Genomic DNA, 21,615 nt, shown 5'->3' with positions numbered 1-21,615 from the left:
CAAAGATTGGACCTTTTCATAGTGCAGAATATATTTGTATATTCAATAAATTTTTTCATTGCATAGTGAATATGTAAACTCATAGAGGATCTATAGATTTTACCCTAAATAATCTAAAAAAGTTGCTAAAATTTTACACAGTAATTTATTCTGAGGTTTTCTTTTATGTAATTTGGGTTTACTTGTGATTTTTTTAAAGATGTGTAAATTGAATACAACAAATGAAAATAAGTCATGAGAAGTTATAAAGGAAGAAAGTAACTTTACCCTAGACTAACCAGGATTGAACCTCAGTATGCTGTTTGAGGTGGTTGTTTTTTAAGCATAACAAGTTGTAAATATACTATGCTGTCTCTTTAAGACAGCGTTCGAAATTAACTTCAACCATGTGTGTTTAACATAAAGCTATGTTTGCATCAAATCAAATGTTTATTAATGAAAGCTATTTTTTATACAAGAAACAGCAAGGATAAGCCATCATTACAGAGATGTACACTAGAGCTGACACATGTAAAAAGTTCATGCAGAGGCTTCTGTTTCCAAAGAAAATAGTAGACAATAATACTAAAATTACTGGGTTTGGAACTCTATCTTCTTAAATGAGCGATAGCTTCTCTCTGCATTTACAAGTGGAAAATGCCATTAACAGATAGGACTAATACACATCAGCAGGCAGGTAGGGAGAGTGCTTGTGAACTTTATTTTACAACTATTGTGCTTAACAAATGTGTGGGTTTTTTTTAATAATAATAATGTTCTCCAAATGAGGGGTGGATATATTACTGCCAGGTTGCTCTGGTTTTATACATGGTTTATCTAATTCCTTTTTTAAGCCACATAATTTAAGCCTTCATTTGTGTCAGACATCATAAAGAACAGAAAGTTTGTTAACATTCAATAGATGACATTTAAGTCTCATTCTCTCTCTCTCTCTCTGTCTCTCTCTCTCTCTCTTTTGGCTCAATAATTTTTTAAATGTATGATTATCATAACCTAATAGTGTCTTTGTCTTCACTGCAGTGGATTTCCGATCAAACTTTTCCCCTTCTTTTAATACTTTAGGGAATTTTCAAACGTCGGGATGTTTGGCTGTAATGCCCCAAGATTTGTTCTCCCTGAAAGAAATCATAGTGACAATTTATTAACTACAGAGCAACGTGGCTTGTAGGGGTCTTCAATTTCTATTTAGATTTACAAATATCCATTTGTGCTAAATAGACCTGACATTAAATCTTAATCATATTTAAGGCTTCTTTTCATGCAATTACTTTATCTACTAATTTATCTTTTTATTCTAAAAACTGAATGGATGTAAATCAGTGGGGCATTACTTTTATTAGAAGCAAACATATTTAAAGGTAATTTCGAGATTGAATTACACTTGCATATGCAATGATGTGTGCATTTATGAATCAGAAGTTTGAAAATCTAACGTCTCTTTGTATGTTTGAATATTTTTCTAATTGCACTACTATTTTTATAGCTTAGACACATAGATATTGAAACACACTAGTATAGGTAAAACTTCAATAAAACTGATGGGAAATAAAACTCCTTAGATTCAAAGTGGTTTATTCACACAAATTTAATAGGATATATCACAATTGTTTGGTCCATAAATATTTAGGGGCAATAGTTTCTATACAATGCAATTTTATCAATAAACAAAGAAACATGGACAATTTTTGCTAGACCACTTACTGTACTATAAACACGAAGCTCAATATATAAGATTATTGAATTTATCAACTATATTTGAAAGAGTGCACAACTGCTTTCTATGACATGTTTGTCCTCTCTAACAGGATACACCATAAAAAGGGTTTCAGAAATAAGAGGTAAAACAGTACAAAACTAGAGAGGTGTCAAAAGGGCTTAAAACAGTTAATTTAACAAACAACACATAGATCCTGATTTTTCACAAACTTACTCCCAAGTTAGATCATAAGGCACATATGAGAACTGAGTTATAATTAGTCTACTTAATAAAGTAGATCTAGAGTACCATAGATTGTTCTGTCAAAGAACAAAATTTATAAGTATCAATAATTTACCTGTAAAGTGTGTTCATAAGATCTCAGCCTTACCAAGTTGTTTGGTCTGGTTAGTGGGTAAATGCCCAAAATGTAATAGAAATATGAAAAGTCAAGATTTAAGCTCCATATAAGATGATAACCATACTTGCTAAATATATAATGGCAATCACACCTTTCTTCTGTTACAGTGTTAACTTATCTTCCATCCTCTTTTTTTTTTTAAAAAATAAGCTACTTTCTGTGCTAATTTTCTAAAGACCCTGAGCAAAAGTTACAATAATGCACTTTAAAGTGGGCAGTGAACTGTCAGTATGTAACCACACATTTATACAGCCAGAAGGACACCTTTAAAATCTATTAAATAGCCACTTCGACCACCAGAGCAGATTTAAGGGGTCCAACATAAAGTGGAGAATTTGTGCAAAGTTATTCTTAACAATCCACTAAAGCAAGACGTATATCTTGACTTCTTTTTTTTAATTATCTTAGGAAATCCACAATCTAATTGGTATTTAACTACAACAGAAGCATAGAGTTGAACATTCACCACTGCCCAGACCATTAAGATTTTACCTTAAATTAAAAGGAAAAAAATGCTACTGTAAACTAGGAAATATATTCAGATCAGCATCCACGAGGCTTCTGAGTTTATCTACTTGAAGATTCATAACTTCAAAATCTCAATGTCAGAGATGCTTTTTGTTTTTTGGTACATAAATCAACCTGTGCCAAAATAAAATGAAGTAAAGGAAAACCAAGGTTTATGAAGAGGGAGGGGAGGTGACATGTTATTTATATAAATAGAATGCCAGTTACAATACTGTGGAACAGCTGAAGCCAACCAAAGCCAATTAATAGAGCTACTAATTAAAATTTTAACCAATATTTGACTTCTTAAAAAATTATATTTTGCTTATTTCCATTTTCCCGGGGAGGGGGAGGAGAAAGTAACATAGAAAGAATGGTCTCAGAACTGGGTTATGGGGTTGTTTTGTTTTTCTTTAGCATGAGAAGTTCAAAAAGATAGAATTTCAACTTCTAGGTAGAATTTTGATGCATACTCAGGGAGTTTAAGTATTTTTTTAAAAGCTAAAAACCAAATAGCTAAGTCCAAAGTTTAGGGGATTGTATTTTCCTAGGAAAGATTTCCCACCCAATTGTTCATACCTATTAAAATTTGCTGTTGTTAGTACTTTAGTTTAATCACATTCCTCATTGGAATAAACAGTTCAGGTGAAAAATACTCAGTATATTCTTTTTCAGTTTAAATTCTCTTAAGCGGGCAGTTTTCAAAATTTAACAATTACATACAATTTCAAGATTTAAAAAAAAATAACAAATATTCCAGTTCATGATTCACCTAATCATTTAAGCAGGAATATGATTAATCACCCATTATAATAACCACTCTTTTTTTTTCCTTTGAGACTCTGGAAATAAGTAACATACAATTTTAAGAGGCACTTATATTAGAATGATTAAAAACTTCCCTTACCGATTGAAAGATCTAATTAGGTTTTTTGTTGTTGTTGTTTAAAAAAAAAGAAAGGAAAGGAAAGGAAAGGAAAGAAAACAAGTCAAGTAGACAATTTATGTTCCTTTAAAGGAGACCACACTGTTAAACTCATTACCAAGTGGCTATAGATGCTACACACCGAGCTGTCATTTATATCCCCCAAATGTCTTATGGGTGAAAAAGGGGGGGGAGTCTTGTAATAAAATAATAATAATAATTAGAATCATAATAGTAAGTAGTAAGAAGAGGAAAGCAAAGCCATGTTAGAAGAGGTTGGTTAAGGTAGTTTGGGGGGGACTCCCCGGCTGGTGGCTGTCCAGGGAAGAGGTCACGGCTGTCACTACAGTTAGGGTGGGGTTAGTCAGGTCTGTTAAAGTGGTCGCTGTGCCCGGTGGAGTGAGACCGCCGCTGTCCGCCGAGGGCGGGGCCGGAAGTGAGGAGCCATCGGCTTTATCGACACCCCCATTCTCCTGCCGCAAAAGGTTCCTTCTGAATTTGGCTCGTGCGTTTTGGAACCAAACCTGCAAACCAATCCCAGTGGATTTCTTTACCGATTTTTCTTTTTTCTTTTCTTTTTTTTTTAAGATTTTTCTGTCTTCCTTTTTTCTTTTTCTTTCCTACTTTGTTTTTTTTTTCAAATTATCTATTTCTCCTTTTAAATGAAAAGAAAAAAACATCTTGTCCCCCGTGGGAGGAGAAAGGTTTTTCTTTTTAAACAAAGAAATGGAAGTAATACTACAGATTTGTTTTCTTTATCAACTGTATACATATTCTAACCCCCAGCATCAACAAGTACAACTTGGGAGACTGGAAAGGAGACACACAGAGACGGGGTGGGGCGCTGGTACCCTTATTTCTCCACCCCTGTCTTTTGAGAATAGGGGAAAGCAGGGCCACTGAAAGTATATCTCAAATGCGGGACCACTTTGGTGAAGTAGACATCACCCACACGGGATTATTCCTGAGTCTAACAAGAAATACTCCACATAGAGGGAGAGGGAAAAGAAAAAACTTTTGCAGGTCCCAAACAGGGTAAACCCAACATTTGTGTGTATGTGTGTTGTGTACACACGTGTGCACGCATGTGTGCCATTACTGGGACCTGCGGCCTATTATCTCTTAGCTCTTTCACTCAAGCCCAGAGCTCTAACACTTGAGCCACAAAAACTCCACTTCCAGCTTTTTGGTAGTCAATTGGAGATAAGAATCTCACAGAACTTACTGTCTGCAAACTACTGGCTTCAAATCAGAATCACCAAATCTTGGCCGCCTGAGTAGCTAGGATTACAGGCATGAGCCACCAGTACCCAGCTACTGCAGAATTGTGGATGCCTGCTATTTATCACTGAGGCGCTCACAGCAACCCGTTATAAGAATTGTGTAGTCACAAGGTCTTACCATGGGGACTTTGGAGAAGCAACTGGACAGCAGAACTAGCACCCCGCTTTTCATTTCTGTTTGTTCAAATGGGGAAAATGCTTGCTTCTCTTGGTTACTGAGACACTAACAATACTTGGCTTTTCAGGAGTTGAGGAAAAGAAGAAGAAGAAAAAAAAAAAAGATGCACCTGAATTTACAAGGTCCTAACACCTGAACGGGTGGCAGGACATTTCCCTAACGGGACAGCACCGCTCCCTCACCGAGCGGTGCGCTGAGTCGCGTGGGAATGGCAGTCTCTAGGCCCACAGCTATGCCCACAATCTCACTGGTGTGATATTGCTCAGCAGTGGGAGAGAGACCCTTCTCCCCATCTACAGGGAGAAGAAAGTGGCCGCATCTTAAAATTCATATGAAATAAAACAAAAACCTGACTCTCTTTTTTATGGGGGGAGGGGCCTCTAGGGACCCCAGCCAAATCTCAGTGTATCCTGTGAGGAGAAAAACTAGGAAAAAACACTAATCAGAAGCAGAAGAGCTCATGGGGAGGAGGTCTGCGCACTAGCGCGGGGAAGGGAAATGCACACACAGCCAACCATGGAAGCGTCTTACCTGCAGAACTCTTTTGGTCAAGCCTGTTTTCTGAGCGAGCTGCTTCAGGTCCTTGGCGTCTGGGTTGTGGTTGATGGCAAAGTAGGATTTCATGGTCCGCAGCTGGTGGTGCTTAAAGGAGGTGCGCATGCGCTTGGTCTTCTGTGAGGGGGCATAAGGCTGCTGGTCCCGGTCCAAGTGGTCTGCCTCGTTCTCATTACAACCTGTTGCAGTAAGGGGGCACAAACTGGGATTAGAGGCCTGGCTCAGGTGGGAAGCGCCTGCCAATGAGCACAAAGCCTCAGAGACCAAGTTCTAGTCCTGGTCTCCTACCATACCCCACCCCACCCCTGAAAAAAGCCAAGAATACACAAACAACTGCTTAGTGAAAATTCTTGCAAGCTGTCTGTGGGAAGCTGCTTATGATCATGAAGACACAGAGAAAGAAAGGAAACTGTCAGTCCAGGGAGGACAGTCACCTAGACAGAATTGCCAGTCAACCAAACTAGTCTGCAAAGGTGCACACCACCCCTTTACCTACTAGCAAAATCTACCAGATACTTCTTCTCCTGGGTTTAGTGATGGGGAAGATATACAAACTCTAAGTGGCAAAAGGGTATGCTAGAGAGAGGGCTCCAATAGTGAAAGAGAGCGGGCCTTCCTGTGTCTTCCAAGACTATCTCGTGTATGTGCGTTACTGGGTTGCTTTTTATCATGAGGCATAAATCCTGGGGACTCACCAAGGAAGGAAGTGGCTCCATTACTTTTTTTTTAACATTTCCTCATCTTTCTAGAACTTTCTCCACCAGGAAGAAGAAAATGTCTAGGAAAGGCAGAGGCATTCGTGTATATATATAGTTAGATTTGCAAGTCTCATGTTCGTGTAAGAATATCACCTCTGAGAGTCTTTCCCACTCTGATTCGTCAGCCTTGGCTACGTGAGGAAGGAAGTACTTTTCCTCTGGAGTTATTCTAAGGAACATTTTTGGAAGAGGATGAGCCCAGCCTCCTCCTCCCCGGGCTCCACACCTGACACCCTCCCCACAGCTTAGAGGGTGAAAGTCCTTACTTGCAAGCTCAGATCTTAGTCCCTTCTGCTCTGGTAATGTGGGAGTAGGAAGCGAGCGGTGGCATAGACTGGTGTTACAGAGAGAATGCAGACCCTCTCTCCTCCTCTAAAGCCTGCCTTGGCACCAAGGGCCAAGGAAGTCAGCTTTGAGCTCAGCTACAAAGTCTTCCTTTCCAGGATGGGAAGCGCACATTTAACAGGAGACTTCTCAACCCCTCAGAGCTCTGCACAGGAAATACAACTACCAAGTGAAAACACTTGGCAAAGGATTTACAGAGCTGCCAACTTGGCAAATTCATGGCCCTCTACATGTCCAGACCTTATTTTATCTGGAATCTGACACACGTCATATCTGGTTGTACTGTTTTCCTGTATTTCTTGAAATCAACTGGATCCTATCACTTGACAAGGAAAAGCCTTGACTCCAAAGAAAAGTAGAGCATCTCTGAATAGACTACCATCCTCTTTTTTAAACGTGTTTTGTGCCTACAGTGCTCTTAGGATCACTTTTTTGTGGACTATGCAGCAAATCATCATATACATAGAGGTATAGATATAGAGGACTACTATATATTCAGTAGATACATCTTATATATATATATATATATATATATATTCAGCAAATATTATACATATCTGTTTTGCAGTCATCAACCAAAAGATCAACTTCATATGGAACTTATTTAACAAGAAATCCTCCCTAATAAAACTAAGCATGAACTCATGTCTCATAAACATGCACACATACAAACCTCTGTACATATACACACACACACACACACACACACGTGGGAAGACACACATTTGGCAAAAGAGCAGATGGTAAGTTCTTTGAGGCAAAGGGATACATAAAAGGATGAACTTCATTCTCCTTTGGCTCTCCTGAGTAAAGTAGAAGACTTGAACTCAATACATATTCGATCAAAATTGTGTGTGAGCATCTGTGTATGTGTGCTGGCCCTGAGGCTCAAACCCAGGACCTGGGCTTTGTCCCTGAACTGTCTGGCTCAAGGCTTGTACTCAACCATTTGAGTCACAGCTCCATTTCTGGCTTTTTTGCTGGTTAACTGGGGCTAAGAATCTCACAGAACTTACTGTCTGGTCTGGCTTCAAATAAGAATTATCAAATCTTGACTCCTCCATAGCTAGGATTACAGGCATGAGACACCTGCACCATGCTTTTCAATCAAGATTTTAAACCCTTTATTCATCAACAAAATTGCAAGTAATTATTCATGCAAAAATCAAATTACCTGAAATTGCATATAAGTCAGTTACCTGAGCCTCAGTGTCTGTAAACCCATGAGAATGGTAATGGATTTCCAGAGCTAACCAGAATACACTTTACATTTTATCCTATTTCAGCTCAGTGGAACTAGGTCAAGTTCAAACAGTCTGCAGAATTGCACTTCTATATCCTGAAATGGGCAAGACCTCATCTCCTGGCTGGCTATGAAACACCACTTACATCCAGTAAACGGAGCCATATTTCAGCCAGAATACCCACATGCCCACAATGAAAAGGTCCAAGAGCCACGTGCTAGGCACTGGGGTCTTCTTCAAGGCAGATCTCCCTTCTATCATATGTGAGCGATTTCTCCCAAACAGCACATCAGATTGAATATCACAATGGGGAGAGAAGCCTTAGCTTGATGTTTAAATTATGCCTTTGTTCGTTCCCCTCCTCCCACTCCACAGCAGGATTTCTCAGAAAGAAATATGGCTCCCAACTTAGCTATATAATCATTCGTCTTTACAATGGATTTTGTTTTCTAAAAAATCCACAGTAAGATTTGATGGAAGTGATTTCCTGAATATGTTCCCTTGACCATGATCACCGATTTAAAACTCAGCAGAGCATTTTAGTGTATTAACTACAATTGCTAGGGTGCTTGTCTTCATGTGAAATTATATAATTAGGTGTGGAAGGAGAGAGAATGGCAGGTCTTTATTAAATAAATATTGCTATATATGGTTTCCATGAGGCTATGTTAGCGCTTGTATTATGCCACTTAATAGAGAACCTATTTCTTCCTCAGAGTGAGTGGGTTCATTCTTCCATGCTGTCTTCATTTAATGACAAATGCATCACCATACACTTGGAAATGACTGGACTGCCCCCCCACTCCACCACCTATTTCTAGGCTTTAGGAGTATTTTCCCACGTAAAAAATTGCTTCAGGTGTCCATCTATAAGTACATATCTGCCACTTTTAAGGTTTATAAGATCAATGTATTTTATTTTCAGTCACTAAGAGATGATCATTTATTCTAAAGGTTCATAAGCCTTCTGAGAATTAACTGACTCCTGAGAGACCACTAGAGGGCAGTGCCAGGCCAATTTAACAACCACAGGCCTCAGAAGTTGGGGGGGGGGAGAGAATCTAAGGAAAGGAGATATTGAGAAATGGCACAATAAATAAATAAATAAAAGTCTCTTAATTAATAAATTATTCAAGTAGAACTTGTCTATCCTAGACTAAATCTTCTCAGTTCTGGAGGGCTTTATTTCAGTATTTCAGATAAACTTTCCATGTCTCTAAAATATCTGGAAAATTCATTTACACAGAGGTACAAACTAAATCAGAAATTTATATGACATTTGTCTTATATTCAGCTCTAAGAGTCGCTGGCCAAGTTTAATTCTCTGATTGTCTTTGAATCATAAACATGCTTTTGCATATATGCTTTTAAAAACACCACTAGGTAAATTATATTTTGGTTCCCATCAATGTTATCTTCTGTGAGACTTTACATTAAAACAGAAATGGCAACATAAACCCCAAAGAAGGCTAAGATGATGAGCTAAAACTGTGGGCCTGTTTGACTTTTGACATTTTAACATGTGCCTAACTTGCTGAAGGGTTTCTGTCTAAAGTTGTGAAACAAACTGGGATTCAAGTCATAAAGAATTTTTTAATGGGTGTGGGGGGGGAGGGTGATTTCTGGCCAGCATCTTTAAGCCAATTCCTTGAGATAACTTCCACCTAATCTTAAAGAAATATGTATTGTTTTCTCCTATCTGAAGGAAAAGTCAAGAAAGAATGGAATGGGTGTTGGGGGAGGGGGGGAGAAGGTTTGGGGGAAGCCAGCAACTTTTCCTTCTTTCAAGATCAAAACATCAGCTTTCTCTCTGACTTGTTCTTCACGACTTGTTTGCAAGCTAAAGGTCGAAGTAGCACCAGAGGAGATTTTCATCCTTTCTAAGAAATGAATTTGTGCTCTAATTCTCTTCAGAGAAGAGAAACTAAATTTATTATTCTTAAAGCTCCCTGGAACTTTCTAACAGAAAGATCCAGGGCAAAAAAAAAATCAAATTTAGCTAATTAGATTAAACAAACAAGCAGAAGGCAGGCTTGCTCATAGTTGAGCTAGAAATCACCACGCTTCTTCACTTATCTGGCAAAGGGAGTCTCTTTTCCAAAGAACATTCTCCCCCCTGCCCCAGCCCAGTTAATCCCCCCCACATTAAGATCCTGGTGAGTGGGTCTAGACTCCAACGTCAGCGTCTATGACTAAAGACCCATTAGTGCCCTGCTTTTCCTGCTACAGGGACCACACAACAAAGGATACAACTGAGGCACTGGGCAGAGTGGCCCCTAACAAAAGCCACTGCCCAGAGCAGGGGGAAGAGGAAGTGAGGGCCACTGCGGCTGTCCTGCATTGGCAAAACCCGGGCTGCCCGCTACCCTCACACCTACCCCAGAGCCTGTTTTGCAGCCCCTTGCCTTTTGTCTTGATTCACTAACCCTGCCTGGCAGGAAGACAGAGAAGCTAACGCAGCCTAGCTGGGATTCATTCCTCCTCCCCCAGCGCGGCCACCAACCAGAAGGGGTTTGTGGTTTTAGTGAGGGGAGGATGGCGGGGCACGCGGGCAGCGCAGGATTGTACCCTGCCTGGGATACTTCTAGCAAGTCACTTGACTGAATGCCGGTCCTTGAGCAGCGATTTACATCACCATACCAGGCGTGCTGCGCGCTATGGATACCCATGCTTGATCTGCAGACTAGTTGGGTATTGGTGATCATGAAAAGGTAGTTGTCACAAGAATGAGGAGAAGGAGGTGCTGCTTGCTGAGTACCCTCCCAAGATAGGTCTGGGCCCAGAACAAGAAGCATGTAGGATCTTGAGCTGGGGAAAGTTAGCCAGGACTTTTCTTTTCCCAGTGACTGAAGCTCTCCAGAACTTCCATCCACTGCACGTTATGTAATGTCCCACTTACATAATGTGAGATTATGGTCTGCAGAGCCTCTGGGCTTCAGCTGCAGGACGAGCCAAGGACAGGGGCTCCGAACACGATGAAGAGGGGGTGTGTCCCAAAGCGAGGAAGGGAGAGTGTGCTTAGTCTGCTGCCAGGTTTCTTTCTTTCTAGTCCTTTCGTGGGTGACGGTAGACCCCAGGACCCACCCGAGAGGCTCAGTCCCCACGGGGAGAGGAGGGAGATGTCCACCCCAAAGGGCTGCAGGGAATTCTGCTGTAGCACCCCCTTGCCAATTGTGTTGCTGATTAACTCTAGGCTGGAGGACCACAGCCCCCTAAGCTCTAGACAGATGGGTTGGGCTCTGAAGTTTTGTGGGTTGGGTTTTTGTTGTTGTTGTTTTTGTTGTTTTGTTTTGAAACCTCCCAGCTAGGATCTATAATTTGGCTTCCACAAAAGGAATTGCCCTAGGGCTGTTTTGCTCTCCCTGGGAGCCAGAAACCAGCGGGCTCATTAACTGAGAGGCGCACAGATTTGGCTCTGTCTGTTTCCAAGAAGACACTATGGAGGGCCCTGGCTTCTATGGATTTTTTTTTGGGGGGTGCCCTTTTTTGCCACACAATCGAACAGCAAGTGCTGCCTTCTTCCCTCTTTCCTTCCCCTGGCCCCTCTCTCTTCCTTGAGCCCCAAAGGGGGTGACGACGTTCTAGGGAGACACAGGCAATGGGGGTGGGGGGCAAAGTCCCCTCCTGAGGTGGGGGGGATAGACCCTGGGGCCGGAGACCTGGGCGTCCTGGGGACAGGTGAGGGGTGCGACCCACCTGAGCTGTAATTGACGATGTCCACTCCGAGCGCGGGGCTCTTCCGCTTGCGGGGCCGCCCCTTCTGCACGGTGCCCGTGCCGTTGAAGTAGGGCAGGGCCAGGCCGCCGCTCTTGGCCGCCAGCTCGGTGTAGCTCAGCGGCGGCGGGTACTCTCCGTGCAGGAGGCTCTCGAAGTGCGCGCGGCAGTACACCAGGCTGTCCTTCATGCCGAAGTGGTCGCCCGTGGTCAGCGTCTTGTTGCAGGTGGAGCAGGTGAAGCAGCTTAGGTGGTAGACCGAGTCTCGGGCGCGCATGACCATCTCCGACGCAGAGATGCCAAGGTGGCAGCGGGCACATCTCTGCACAGAGAACCTTCTGGAAGCAAACAGGAAAGTCAGGGCGCCAGTGGATGCAAGGAAGGGTGGATGAGTACCCTCCGCAGCACCTGAGATTGGTTTGCAATAACCAAACAGCACCTGAGATTGGTTTGCAATAACCAAAGGTTGAGGCCTAAGAAGGCTCCAGGGGGACCAGACACCCACACTCACATCCATCTTATTCGCTCTCTGGCGTACTAGGACAGCGGTCCCGTTAAAGCCGGCGGAACAGAGAACTACCTGCACCTCCTTGCCATGCAACCTGACGATTTTTACAAAGAACCAGCCAGGCCCTGGTGGCTCAAGCCTGTAATCCTGGCCACTTAGCTCTGTGGACTGAGGTTCAAAGTCAACCCGGGCATGAAAGTCCTTGAGACTCTGATCTTCAATGAACTAGCCCGAAGTGGAGATGTGGCTCAAGTGGGTAGAGTGCCAGCCTGGAGCGAATCAAGCTCAGAGACAGCACCCAGGCCCTGAGTTCAAGCCCCAGGAATGGCAAAAAGAAAAAGAAAAGAAAATTGAAGCACAAATTCAGAACACTATGGAAAGAAAGAACGTGCCCTCACAATGCTGGGTGAACCACTTCGGTCTTATTCCACGAATAACGGCGAGATTATGTGCTGTGGGCACGGATTTGAAAACATACAGAGAGCCCCAGAAACATAACTTCATGGAGGAAATCGTGTTTTTAAAGTATTTCCCTTGCTACTTCCAGGAATGAAGCTAGGTCACCTGTGAACTCCCTGATCATTCCCGATGCAGAGATTCACCAGAATCCATGAGCGTGCCTTGGGCCCTGCGTGCTCTCTAGCTCCGGTCTCTCTTGCTGTAAAGGAAGCTGGGGGACTTCCGCATGGACTGAAGTTGCACCCCGGCTTCGGTTCCTTTTCCAGTCACTTACAACCTTGCTTACAACCACAGCTACCACGCGCCCAGTGGGGTCCCAAGACAAGTCTGCCCAGTTTGTAGTAAGCGGAAAATTTAACAATAATAATAATAATAACCCGCTCTCGTCTTGGTCAGCGGAGAGCGATCCATGTGCGTGTACCCCAATTTCTCCGGGTTCTCAAAACCGGGCTGGGGAACACTGGGAGCAAATGGTTTTTCACTGATTCCCCGCGCCAGACATTGGGTTTACCTTCCCCTAGGCCCGTGAATCCCTGGGGTTACAGTTCTGCGGCGTGTGCAGAGTAAAGGGACAAAAACGTGTATCTAGGGAGACAGAAGGGAGAGCGGGGACGGGGGCACTCTGTACCCCACTGAGGGGAGCGGGCCCAGGGCAGTACCTGTAGTAATCCTCCTTGCAGTAAATGCTACCGTCCTTGGCGAAGCAGGTGAGCTCGGACTCCAGCGCCAGCTTACATTCACAACACTTCAAGCACCTGAGGTGCCACTGCTTATCCACGGCCAGCAGGTAGTAGCGGTCGGAGATCTTACCCCCGCAGCCGGCGCACAGGGCGGGCTTCTCGGGGCTGAGCGGGGGCATCCCCTGCAAGGCAAGCACACGGCCCGGCTGACTCTCCTCCCGGCAGCGCGCAAAGGGAGTTTGGGGGGCAAACATTTGCAATTTCTGCTCTGCATCATCCTCCCCCTCTTACACACACACACACACTCCTCTTTTTGCCCAGTCCTGCCTCCCGACACGGTGAACTTGAAGACATCGCAGCTGCCCCCAATCTCGCTGGGGAAACAAAAATGATTACAAGTCAGTGTGCGTCCCTCAGTTAGAAGAATTAGATGAACATGGTGGGGTAGTGGTTTTATTTCTCTCTGTCTCTCTCTCTGTCTCTCTCTCTGTCTCTCTCTGTCTCTGTCTCTCTCTCTCTCTCTAAGATACAGCCTAAAATCGCATGCACAAAAGAAAACAGGAGGAATCGTTCGTGGGAAGCAGAAAGCAATGTGGAATGTCTGCCTTCTCTGGACGCAAACGATCTTCCCGTGGCGTTTCTCCACGCGCGTGCAGACTGGCGTGGGCATCAAAAGCCCAGGAGCCGCTGTTATACCTGTGCTCACGATTGGATCCGGACTGGTGGGCTGAGGGGGTGAACTGGGCAGGCTCCTAATTTTCAAGGGAGGCTGTGAATCAAGGATCAAGCCCGCTTCCCGGTCTCCGCGGCACACACACACACACATACACAGATCTTTGTCCTGAACATGTTTGATGCTCAAATGGACGGTTCCCACCTGGATCCGAGGATGGCAAATGTCACCTAGCGCTGGGTTTCTTGTGGCCGTTTACTTTTAATTTTTTTTCCAGATTGTTACCCACGAAGGGAAGAAGTGAATCGCGGGACCTTTTCCTCCCGACTAGCCGAATTCGGATTGGCGGGATTAGAGCTGTGCAAATGTCCACAGGCCTCCCTAAATCCGCCCCGTTGGCTAGCGGGGTGCTATCCTAAACTCTTGCCTGTTCGGCTTCTAAGTGCTCTCACCGGGGTCGGTTTGAGCTGCGTTTCCTTCCTTCCCAGAGGCAGATCTACAGACAGCGCTGTTTGGAATAATTTCCGGAGACTTCTGCAGTCCCCCCCCTTCGTAAATAAGGGAATACTTCGATGACTAATGTACATATATATATATATATATATATATATATATATTAAAGAGGACCAGACTTTTATTACGATGAGCAGCGGTCACACGGGCGGGTGGCTATTTCGTTTTAAGGTTAGGAAGTTCTTGCTTTGGAGGCTGCTCCTGGGCATTTAAAAAAATGAACACCATGCACACGCGCGCGCGCACACACACACACACACACACACACACGAGAGACATTCTCCCCCGATGGGAAGTCAAGGCAGTTTCACGTCCACAAAGGAACTGAGAGTCAGGATGTCAGAAACTAAAAGCGCCCGCGTTTGGGATGAGGATCCCTGCGTAGCGGGACGCACCGAATGGGGTCATTTCTGGGCCCAGAGTCTAACGTCACCCCGCTCCGGCTGGGCTCGGACGTCTGCGCGCCCAGCCGGCCTTTCTCGTAATTCCCGGCGCCCAGCCCATCGTGCCCTCGGGGCTGCAGCTCTAGCCCGGAGCCCCGGGACTGAAGTTGGGGGACCCGCGGCGGGCCGTCCTCTCCTCTTCGCCTCCCCACCCCAGTACCGCCTGGGGCTCTTCCCGCGTGAGCGAAGGAGAGCTTGGGGTTTCTGGAGCTTAGACACTTCCAGTCCGAAAGGGAGCCTTGCGCCTTTCCATCGCCCCGCCGGCCCCGGTGCTCGGGCGAGCAGCCCCCGCTCACGTCCTCCACCGCGGGCGCCCTGGGAGCCGCCGGCCGCAATCTCCCCGGGCCCTGGAATGGAAGCCCCGGCTCCCGGCGCGCGTCCGGGGCGCGCGGAGACCCGCCCTTGCTTACCGCGTCCCGGCCGTTGAGCTGAGCGCCTTTGGCCAGACGGGCCTCGGTCTTGGATCTGCGCTCCATCTCCTCCATGATCCCTTGGATGTGGCCTCCGGAGATGCCGTGGAAAAGCATGGCTGGGGGGCGGAAAGGACACGAGTTGTCTTCAGCTCGGCACCCCACTATTTCCATAAACACACGTCGAGGACTCCGGTCATCCGCAGGAAAGGGGTCCCCCCAAAAAAGGATTGTAGAGGGCCGCGCGCGCACACACGCGCGCGCGGAGAAGCACAGCGATGCTTGGAGACGGAAGACCAGAGTCAGGGCGAGGAAGAAAGAGGGAAGACCGCGAGGGCAGAGATGTACTTGTGGAATGGGGGGAGAAAAGGACAGTCCCCTAAAAAAAAGATGGAGAAGGGGGGGAAGGAGGGAAAAAAACCAGAAAAAGAAAAACACTCCCTCGGTGGCCCGAAGGGGAGAACACAAACCAACGCAGGCCGAGGGGGGAAAAAAGTAAGAGAGGCGAAAAGGAACGGAATCTCACCGCGTGGGGAGATCGAGTTACTAATGGGAAACAACTGGGGGCGGGGGGGGGGACAGAGGAGGAAAACAAGATCTGCGGAAGAAAGAAAATAGTTTTGAACACAAAGAAGGAAAGAAAAGGGGGGAAGGCAACCGAAGTGGTGTTTTCAGCGGTCCCGGGCTGCGGGCGCGTTCCCAGTGCCTGTCGGTGGGGTTGGGGACTGGCTCCTGCCCGAGCTGTGTCCAATTTGTTAAGAGACTAAAGCCAGCCCATTTTTGATAATTTAGTAGGAGGAGTTCTCTCCCCGGAGCTGCCACGGATTTTTATTCAGACAACAAAGACCTGTCATACTCCTCTCAACCCCCTGGCGACGGGCAAGCTGGGACAAACATTACAAAGGGGTGGGGGGAGGGAGAGGAAGAGAAAGGGAGGGAGGGTGCCTACCTCTCCCCATCGCACGCCCGTGTGCGCCTGCACACACACACACACACACACACACCTCGGAAGAGTTCTCAGCAGTGTTTTAAAGGGGGTACAGGGTGGGGTGGGGGAGGCACAAGGAAACACTTACTGGCCCACACCCCCGAGGTTATGATCAGACCCGGACTCAGCCTTCTCTCCCCGCCTCTCCCCCCCGCCCCCAGAACACGATCAGCCCCAAACTTTGGGTTTCCTTCTGGTTCCCGGGTCAACCTTCCCGCCCCCCCCCCATCCTCCCTGCCTCGGGACGGTGCGTCCCGCGGCCCGGCCTCGCCCCGGAGCCGCGTCCTCTGCGGTGTAAAATAAAGGGGGGGGGTGGAAGGACCTAACCTTTCCAGGGATTATTGGCGGGGGGGGGGGAATGGGAAGCCTAGGAGGGAGAGGACAGGGCGTGGCCTTGCAGACGGGTTGGATAGCCGGCCTGGAAGGAAGGTTGGGGGGCTCTGTGATCTCCTAGCCAGGTCGAGTCTGGGGATGCCGCGCTGCAGATCTGGGGGTCCCCGTGGGAAACCTGTCCACGTGAGGCCGGGATTCGGGACTCGGGCGAGATTGGCGCGGGCGGCGCTGGGAGCACTCGAGGCCCCAAGACTGCAGGACGCGGGGCTGGTAAACCTGGGCGTCCCCCCCCCACCCTCGGCACCCGCCCGCAGCACACTTTAGGGGACTGCGGGGGAGGGGGACAGAGAGCGGCAGGGGAGAGGTGGCACGCGGGACAGCAGAGCCGGTGCCCTCCAGGGGCGGGGTTGTTCCACGGCGCCCCCATTAAAAATGTCCACAGTGCTCTGCTGGGATTCAGTCCCACGCGGTCCTCCGGGGGCCGGAGCCGGGAGTGGCCACCAGACCCGGCGGAGCTTTAACCCGCAGCCCGCAGCCGGGCCGGCCCCACGCCAGCCAAGGCCCCCTCGCTCTCCCCGCCCCGTCCCCCGGTCTCCCCACCGATCTGCCCCAAAGCTTCTGGGCGAGGGGTCCCCTGAAGGACTCCGAGGAGCCGCTGGGCAGCAGACCCGCTTCCCTCCGCCCGGGGGAGCCCGACGAGCAATTGTAGCCAACTCTAGAAAGACGTGGGGAGCGAAGAAGCGAGGGAAGAAAGGGGGAAGAAGAGGAGAAGGAAAGAAAAAAAGAGGAGCCTGAGGATGAAGGGGGACGCAGAATGCAATGAATGGTGACTCCCCGGACTTCCTGTCTGCACGGCCCTCACCACCTGTCTCCCACGAACGCCAAACAGACCTCTGCCACACACACACACACACACCCTTTTTTTTTTGGTCAGATCACATATAATGCTATTTGCAGACGGGATGCTTTTAAGGTCCTTTGGGTGCCGGAATATAGCTCCTTAAAATGTTTGCTTGCAAAGGAAAGGGGAGAAAAAAGAAGCCAATCAAGTGCATGAAGCTGAATCCAAGCCCCACCCCTCTCCTGGGCTAAGGTACCTGACAGCAGGACAGCTATTTGCTGTAAGTAATGTAATTAGCCCTTTTGGATGGAAATCAATGAGCTTTTCAAAGCCACGTGTGCACTGGGAGGACCCCTTGGAGGAGTTGAGGCCCCAGCCCTTTCAGAGACAGCAGGTCCTCTCACAAAGACCGGGGCAGACTGCCTTCCCACACACCAGCAGCTCGGCTGACTTTGAGCCTGCGGAGAGGCTGAGCCTTCTGCAAGAAGAACACTGTAAGTTAATCGAAAGGAAGCTCCCAGCACTAACTCAAGAACCTCAGCTCACCTTGTCCAGTTTCTCTGCTACATCTTTTCCCTACTCCCAAAATAAGGATGTCTGGGATTGGGTTTAGTTCTTAGACTTCACGCTCAGAATAGTCAAGAGGAACTCACAAATACCACTCCTTGCTTAGAAGAGATGGAACTTTGGAGATTGTATGAAGGACAGCATAACAACTCTTGAGAGAAAAAAAAAAGCAGAACTTTGTAAAGAGTTTTTAGGGAAGTCCTGTAAGCCTTCCAACCATTCACTCATTCATTCATTCATTGATTAATCTAGCACACATACATTTTTAAAAACTAAAATATCAGGTACAGGCAGAACATTAGCTTTCTGCCTTGAACTGGAGCTCTGACTGCTCTTATAAAACTCAGGTTATACGTTCCTGGGCCCAGAAAGATTTGCTATTTCTCACAAAGAAGAGAAACTGGCAGGATGCTTTCTGCGCTCAGTGAACACAGGAAGTCTGTAGAAAACTGCCCGAGGTGGAGGGAGGGAGGGAGGGCTGGGGTTTGAGAGGTCTTAGCTCTACAGACTTGCCTCCCAATAGATCCAGCCCATCCTCCCCTCACAGTGCCTCAAGAACTGAGACGGGGGGGGGTTAAGATGACCTAAGTATTACTAAGCATTAGAAGGGTGACCTGGAGTGTCCTACCCTTATTGTCTAGGAGCTCCTAGTGACTGCTTAGAATCCCTTCCCCTGCCACTTCCCTATTGAGAGATGCTAACGCTTCCAATAAAGGCTGTTTCTCAGAAGCTTTGCTTCTGGTCAGTGCTCCAGAGAAGGGGCTGGGGCAGGAAATGTCCTCTCTTCTCCCAGCTCTAGGCTGGAATGGCCAGCGAGTCTTGTATAAAAGTTACAGCATTAGATTTGTTAGTCGCTGTGAACAAGTTGCTGCTCAGCGGGGCAGGTGCAGGGGTGAGGGGGGGCAGGTGTCGGGGATGAGGGCTCTGTCTGGTGCACAATCCAGCACACAATATCAAGTTTCCTCTCCAAATTCAAAGCACCCTTTGGCATGGTGGGGCAGATCTCTGGCCTGGTGCTGTCCTTCATCAGCACAATTGGACACCCGCAATGCACTGGTCGCTTGATCGCTCTCCCGCTGCACAGCACCCACCCTTGGCTAGCTACTTCGGGAAGGCAGAGGAGACTCCGGTGGGACACACTTCGGCATTTAGAGTTACAAGTAATACAATCTCCATGGAGGTCAGGGGACCTCACGGTAGGGACCTTGTTTAGGCTTGACAGTGCCACTTGGATAAAGGGCCCTAGAGGGAAGGAGGAAAGCATCGAGTGGACCCTGGGCTTCGACTAGTGCTTGCCCGGCTTCATCCGGGAACCGGTGGGGTTTTCGCCTGGCGGGGGGAAGAGCACAGGTGATTCAAGGTATTTGTGGATCTGAATTCGGCAGGCCATGATCCTGTGCCCCTGAATGTGTGCAGGAAAAGAAGAGCTATCTTAGGGTGGAAATGGGGCGACTCTTGGGAGTCGTGTCCAGCTTCTGGCACTGTGGGGGAGCACCCCCAAGGACGACAAAAAGCTCAGCCTTGTTTGGGAGGAGGGGTACAAGCGCTTAGAGCGTCCTCGCCCGGCCTCGGGCGTCCTGGCTAAGCTGGGTTGCCGGTGGCTGGTGATCTCGGAAGCACAGCTTCTGCACACTGAGCCGAGCAGCTGCCGGCTGGGCTGCCTCGACTCCAGGCAGATGCAAGCAAGCCCAGCCGCTCGAGGCACGGAACCCCGCCCGGTACCCCCGCAGGCCCGCACCTTCTGCAGGTGCAGGCTCGGCGGACCCGTGCGCTCCTCAAGGCCCCGGCGCGCCGCCAGCCACACCGTCCCTACCCACAGGAAACCCCCTGGGCAGCAGCCCACCTCCTTCTTGGCCCCTAGTTTTCCACGGGAACGGGGCTGCCGCCAAGGGCAGAAGAGCGCGGGCTTCTGAACCCCGCAGCTTTGCACGCGAGATCGGCGGCACCATCCCGTGTGCCCCCCACTCCCCAAAGAGAGCATTGTCTGAGATCCCGCCCGAAAAGGGCTGCGCGGGATGAAGAGGGAACAACCAGGGACTCGGTGAGGTGAACTCGATGTCCGGGAAAGCCCGGCTAGGGGTGCAAAGGGCGTCTTCCCGGAGGGCTTGCAGCCGAGCGACGCCCCCAGCAGCTCCGCCCAAGGGGTCGTCCACGGAGCTCAATGACACCGTGACCTCTAGCCGGAGACCCTGGGGAAAACATTCAAAGAAAAGAAACAAACAAAAAGCCAGCGTGGCGGGCGAGTGTGTCATTCATTGCACGCGTTCCATTTGGAAGACAAATGCCCCGGCTTCGTGGCGCGCACGCGGGTGCAGACACGCGCGTTGCACGCGGGCCCAGGGCAGGGGCGCGGGGCGCGGGGCGCGGGCCGGACCCCCACTCACCTGCCTCGAGGGTGGTGCCGTTCAGCATCCTCGGAGCAAGCGGCGGCTCGCGCGGTCCCGGCGGCTCGCCCTGGCCGAAGGAAAGCGGGCGTCAGCCGGCCAGGGCGCGCGGCCCGGGGCCCCCTCCCTCCCGCTACCCCGTGCCGCCGATCGCTCCCCTCCCCGGGGCGGCCTGGGGACCCCCGCTCCCCTCGTCCAGGCTCCGGAGCCGTCCCCGGGACAGCCTAGCGGTCCCAGCGCGCTCCGGGGACGGAAAGCTGCCGGGACGAAGCCGGTGTCCATCGGGGGAAGCTTACCTCGACGCCCCGGTGTCAGAGGTGTCCCCCCAAGATTTCCGCTGTCCTCGAGGGCGGGCTGGGGGGGCGGCGTCCAGGGGTGCGGGCCAGCGTCGGCAATCGGAAGAGGATCTTTCTGTGCATCCAAAGAAACCAACTGCTGGGTGAAAATGCTCTCTCTCTCTCTCTCTCTCTCTCTCTCTCTCGTTTTAATTTTCCGTGTACGCTTTTCTGTTTCACCAGGAGGAGAGCGGAGGGCGCGCCGGGCCCGGTGCCCGGGACGCGGGAGGGTGCGCGCAGCCCGGGCAGCCTCTCCGGGGTGAGGAGAGGTGTTAATGGAGGGCTCGTAAAGCCCGGAGCATCTCGCGGCTGGCGCGGACGGAGGGGGGGGGCTCTGCCGCCCCGCCGCGCGCCCCGGCTCCCCCCTCCCGCACCTCCCCTTCCCGCACCTCCCCACTCCCCTCCCCTCCCCAGCCTTCGCCTTTCTGGAGCTGGTACCTAAACCACGCCGCCGCCAGCTGCTGCCTGTCTGGCGGGTGCCGGGGAGGCGGCTCCGGCGGGAACCCCGGCTGAGCCCGCACGGCCCGCCCCCCCCGCAACGCCTTCCCATCCCGAACCTTCCACGCGTGCCCAGGCCGGGCGCGCTCCAGGGCGGGTGGGGGGTCGGGGGTCCCGCGCATCTCGTCCCCTGCGGCCCCTCCAGAGATGGAGGGTGAGGAACCCCCCCCCCGCGCTCGAGCCCCCGTCCGGGGTGGGGGGCGGGGAGAGCAGCGCGACTCGGAACGGGGCGCGGGGGGGGGCGTTACCTGCTCCCAGGTTCCCGCCGGGCCGCCGGAGGGAGAATGGAGGCGCCGCCGCCGGGGCCTCGGGCGCAGAGATCTACCCTCCGCTCCTCCCGGGGACCGGCTGGCCGCG

General features: G+C 49.2%; 1 protein-coding gene across 4 annotated transcripts; it reads right to left on the bottom strand.

Moving 5' to 3' along the window:
* Positions 1-407: 407 nt before the first annotated feature.
* Lhx9 (LIM homeobox 9) lies at positions 408-20,475 on the bottom strand. Of its 4 annotated transcripts, none has more exons than XM_013017393.1 (6): positions 20,426-20,475; positions 15,313-15,431; positions 13,253-13,455; positions 11,609-11,964; positions 5,542-5,744; positions 408-1,115 (listed from the first exon to the last, which is right to left on the bottom strand). In XM_013017393.1, exons 1-6 carry the CDS (start codon positions 20,451-20,453, stop codon positions 1,059-1,061), a joined length of 966 nt encoding a protein of 321 aa, XP_012872847.1. In that variant the 5' UTR covers positions 20,454-20,475; the 3' UTR covers positions 408-1,058. The 4 variants fall into 4 exon arrangements, with proteins under 4 accessions (XP_012872847.1, XP_012872845.1, XP_012872844.1 ...); XM_013017390.1 differs by lacking the exon at positions 408-1,115 and adding an exon at positions 3,618-4,073; XM_013017391.1 differs by lacking the exon at positions 20,426-20,475 and having other exon boundaries at positions 416-1,115; positions 15,313-15,486.
* Positions 20,476-21,615: the final 1,140 nt, after the last annotated feature.

This window comes from Dipodomys ordii, unplaced genomic scaffold (assembly GCF_000151885.1).
Source record: "Dipodomys ordii isolate 6190 unplaced genomic scaffold, Dord_2.0 Scaffold35, whole genome shotgun sequence".
NCBI classification, from domain to species: domain Eukaryota; kingdom Metazoa; phylum Chordata; class Mammalia; order Rodentia; family Heteromyidae; genus Dipodomys; species Dipodomys ordii.
Note: the sequence above shows the minus strand (reverse complement) of the source record. Positions and strands in the feature narration are given on the sequence as shown.

Coding starts and splice junctions, on each gene's coding strand:
- Lhx9 (XM_013017389.1), bottom strand. CDS start 15,486: ATGGAAATAGTGGGGTGCCGAGCTGAAGACAACTCGTGTCCTTTCCGC. Junction 11,965..13,252: donor TGCAAGGAGGATTACTACAG/GTACTGCCCTGG, acceptor GTTTGCTTCCAG/AAGGTTCTCTGTGCAGAGAT. Junction 5,745..11,608: donor CATCGTCAATTACAGCTCAG/GTGGGTCGCACC, acceptor TTACTGCAACAG/GTTGTAATGAGAACGAGGCA.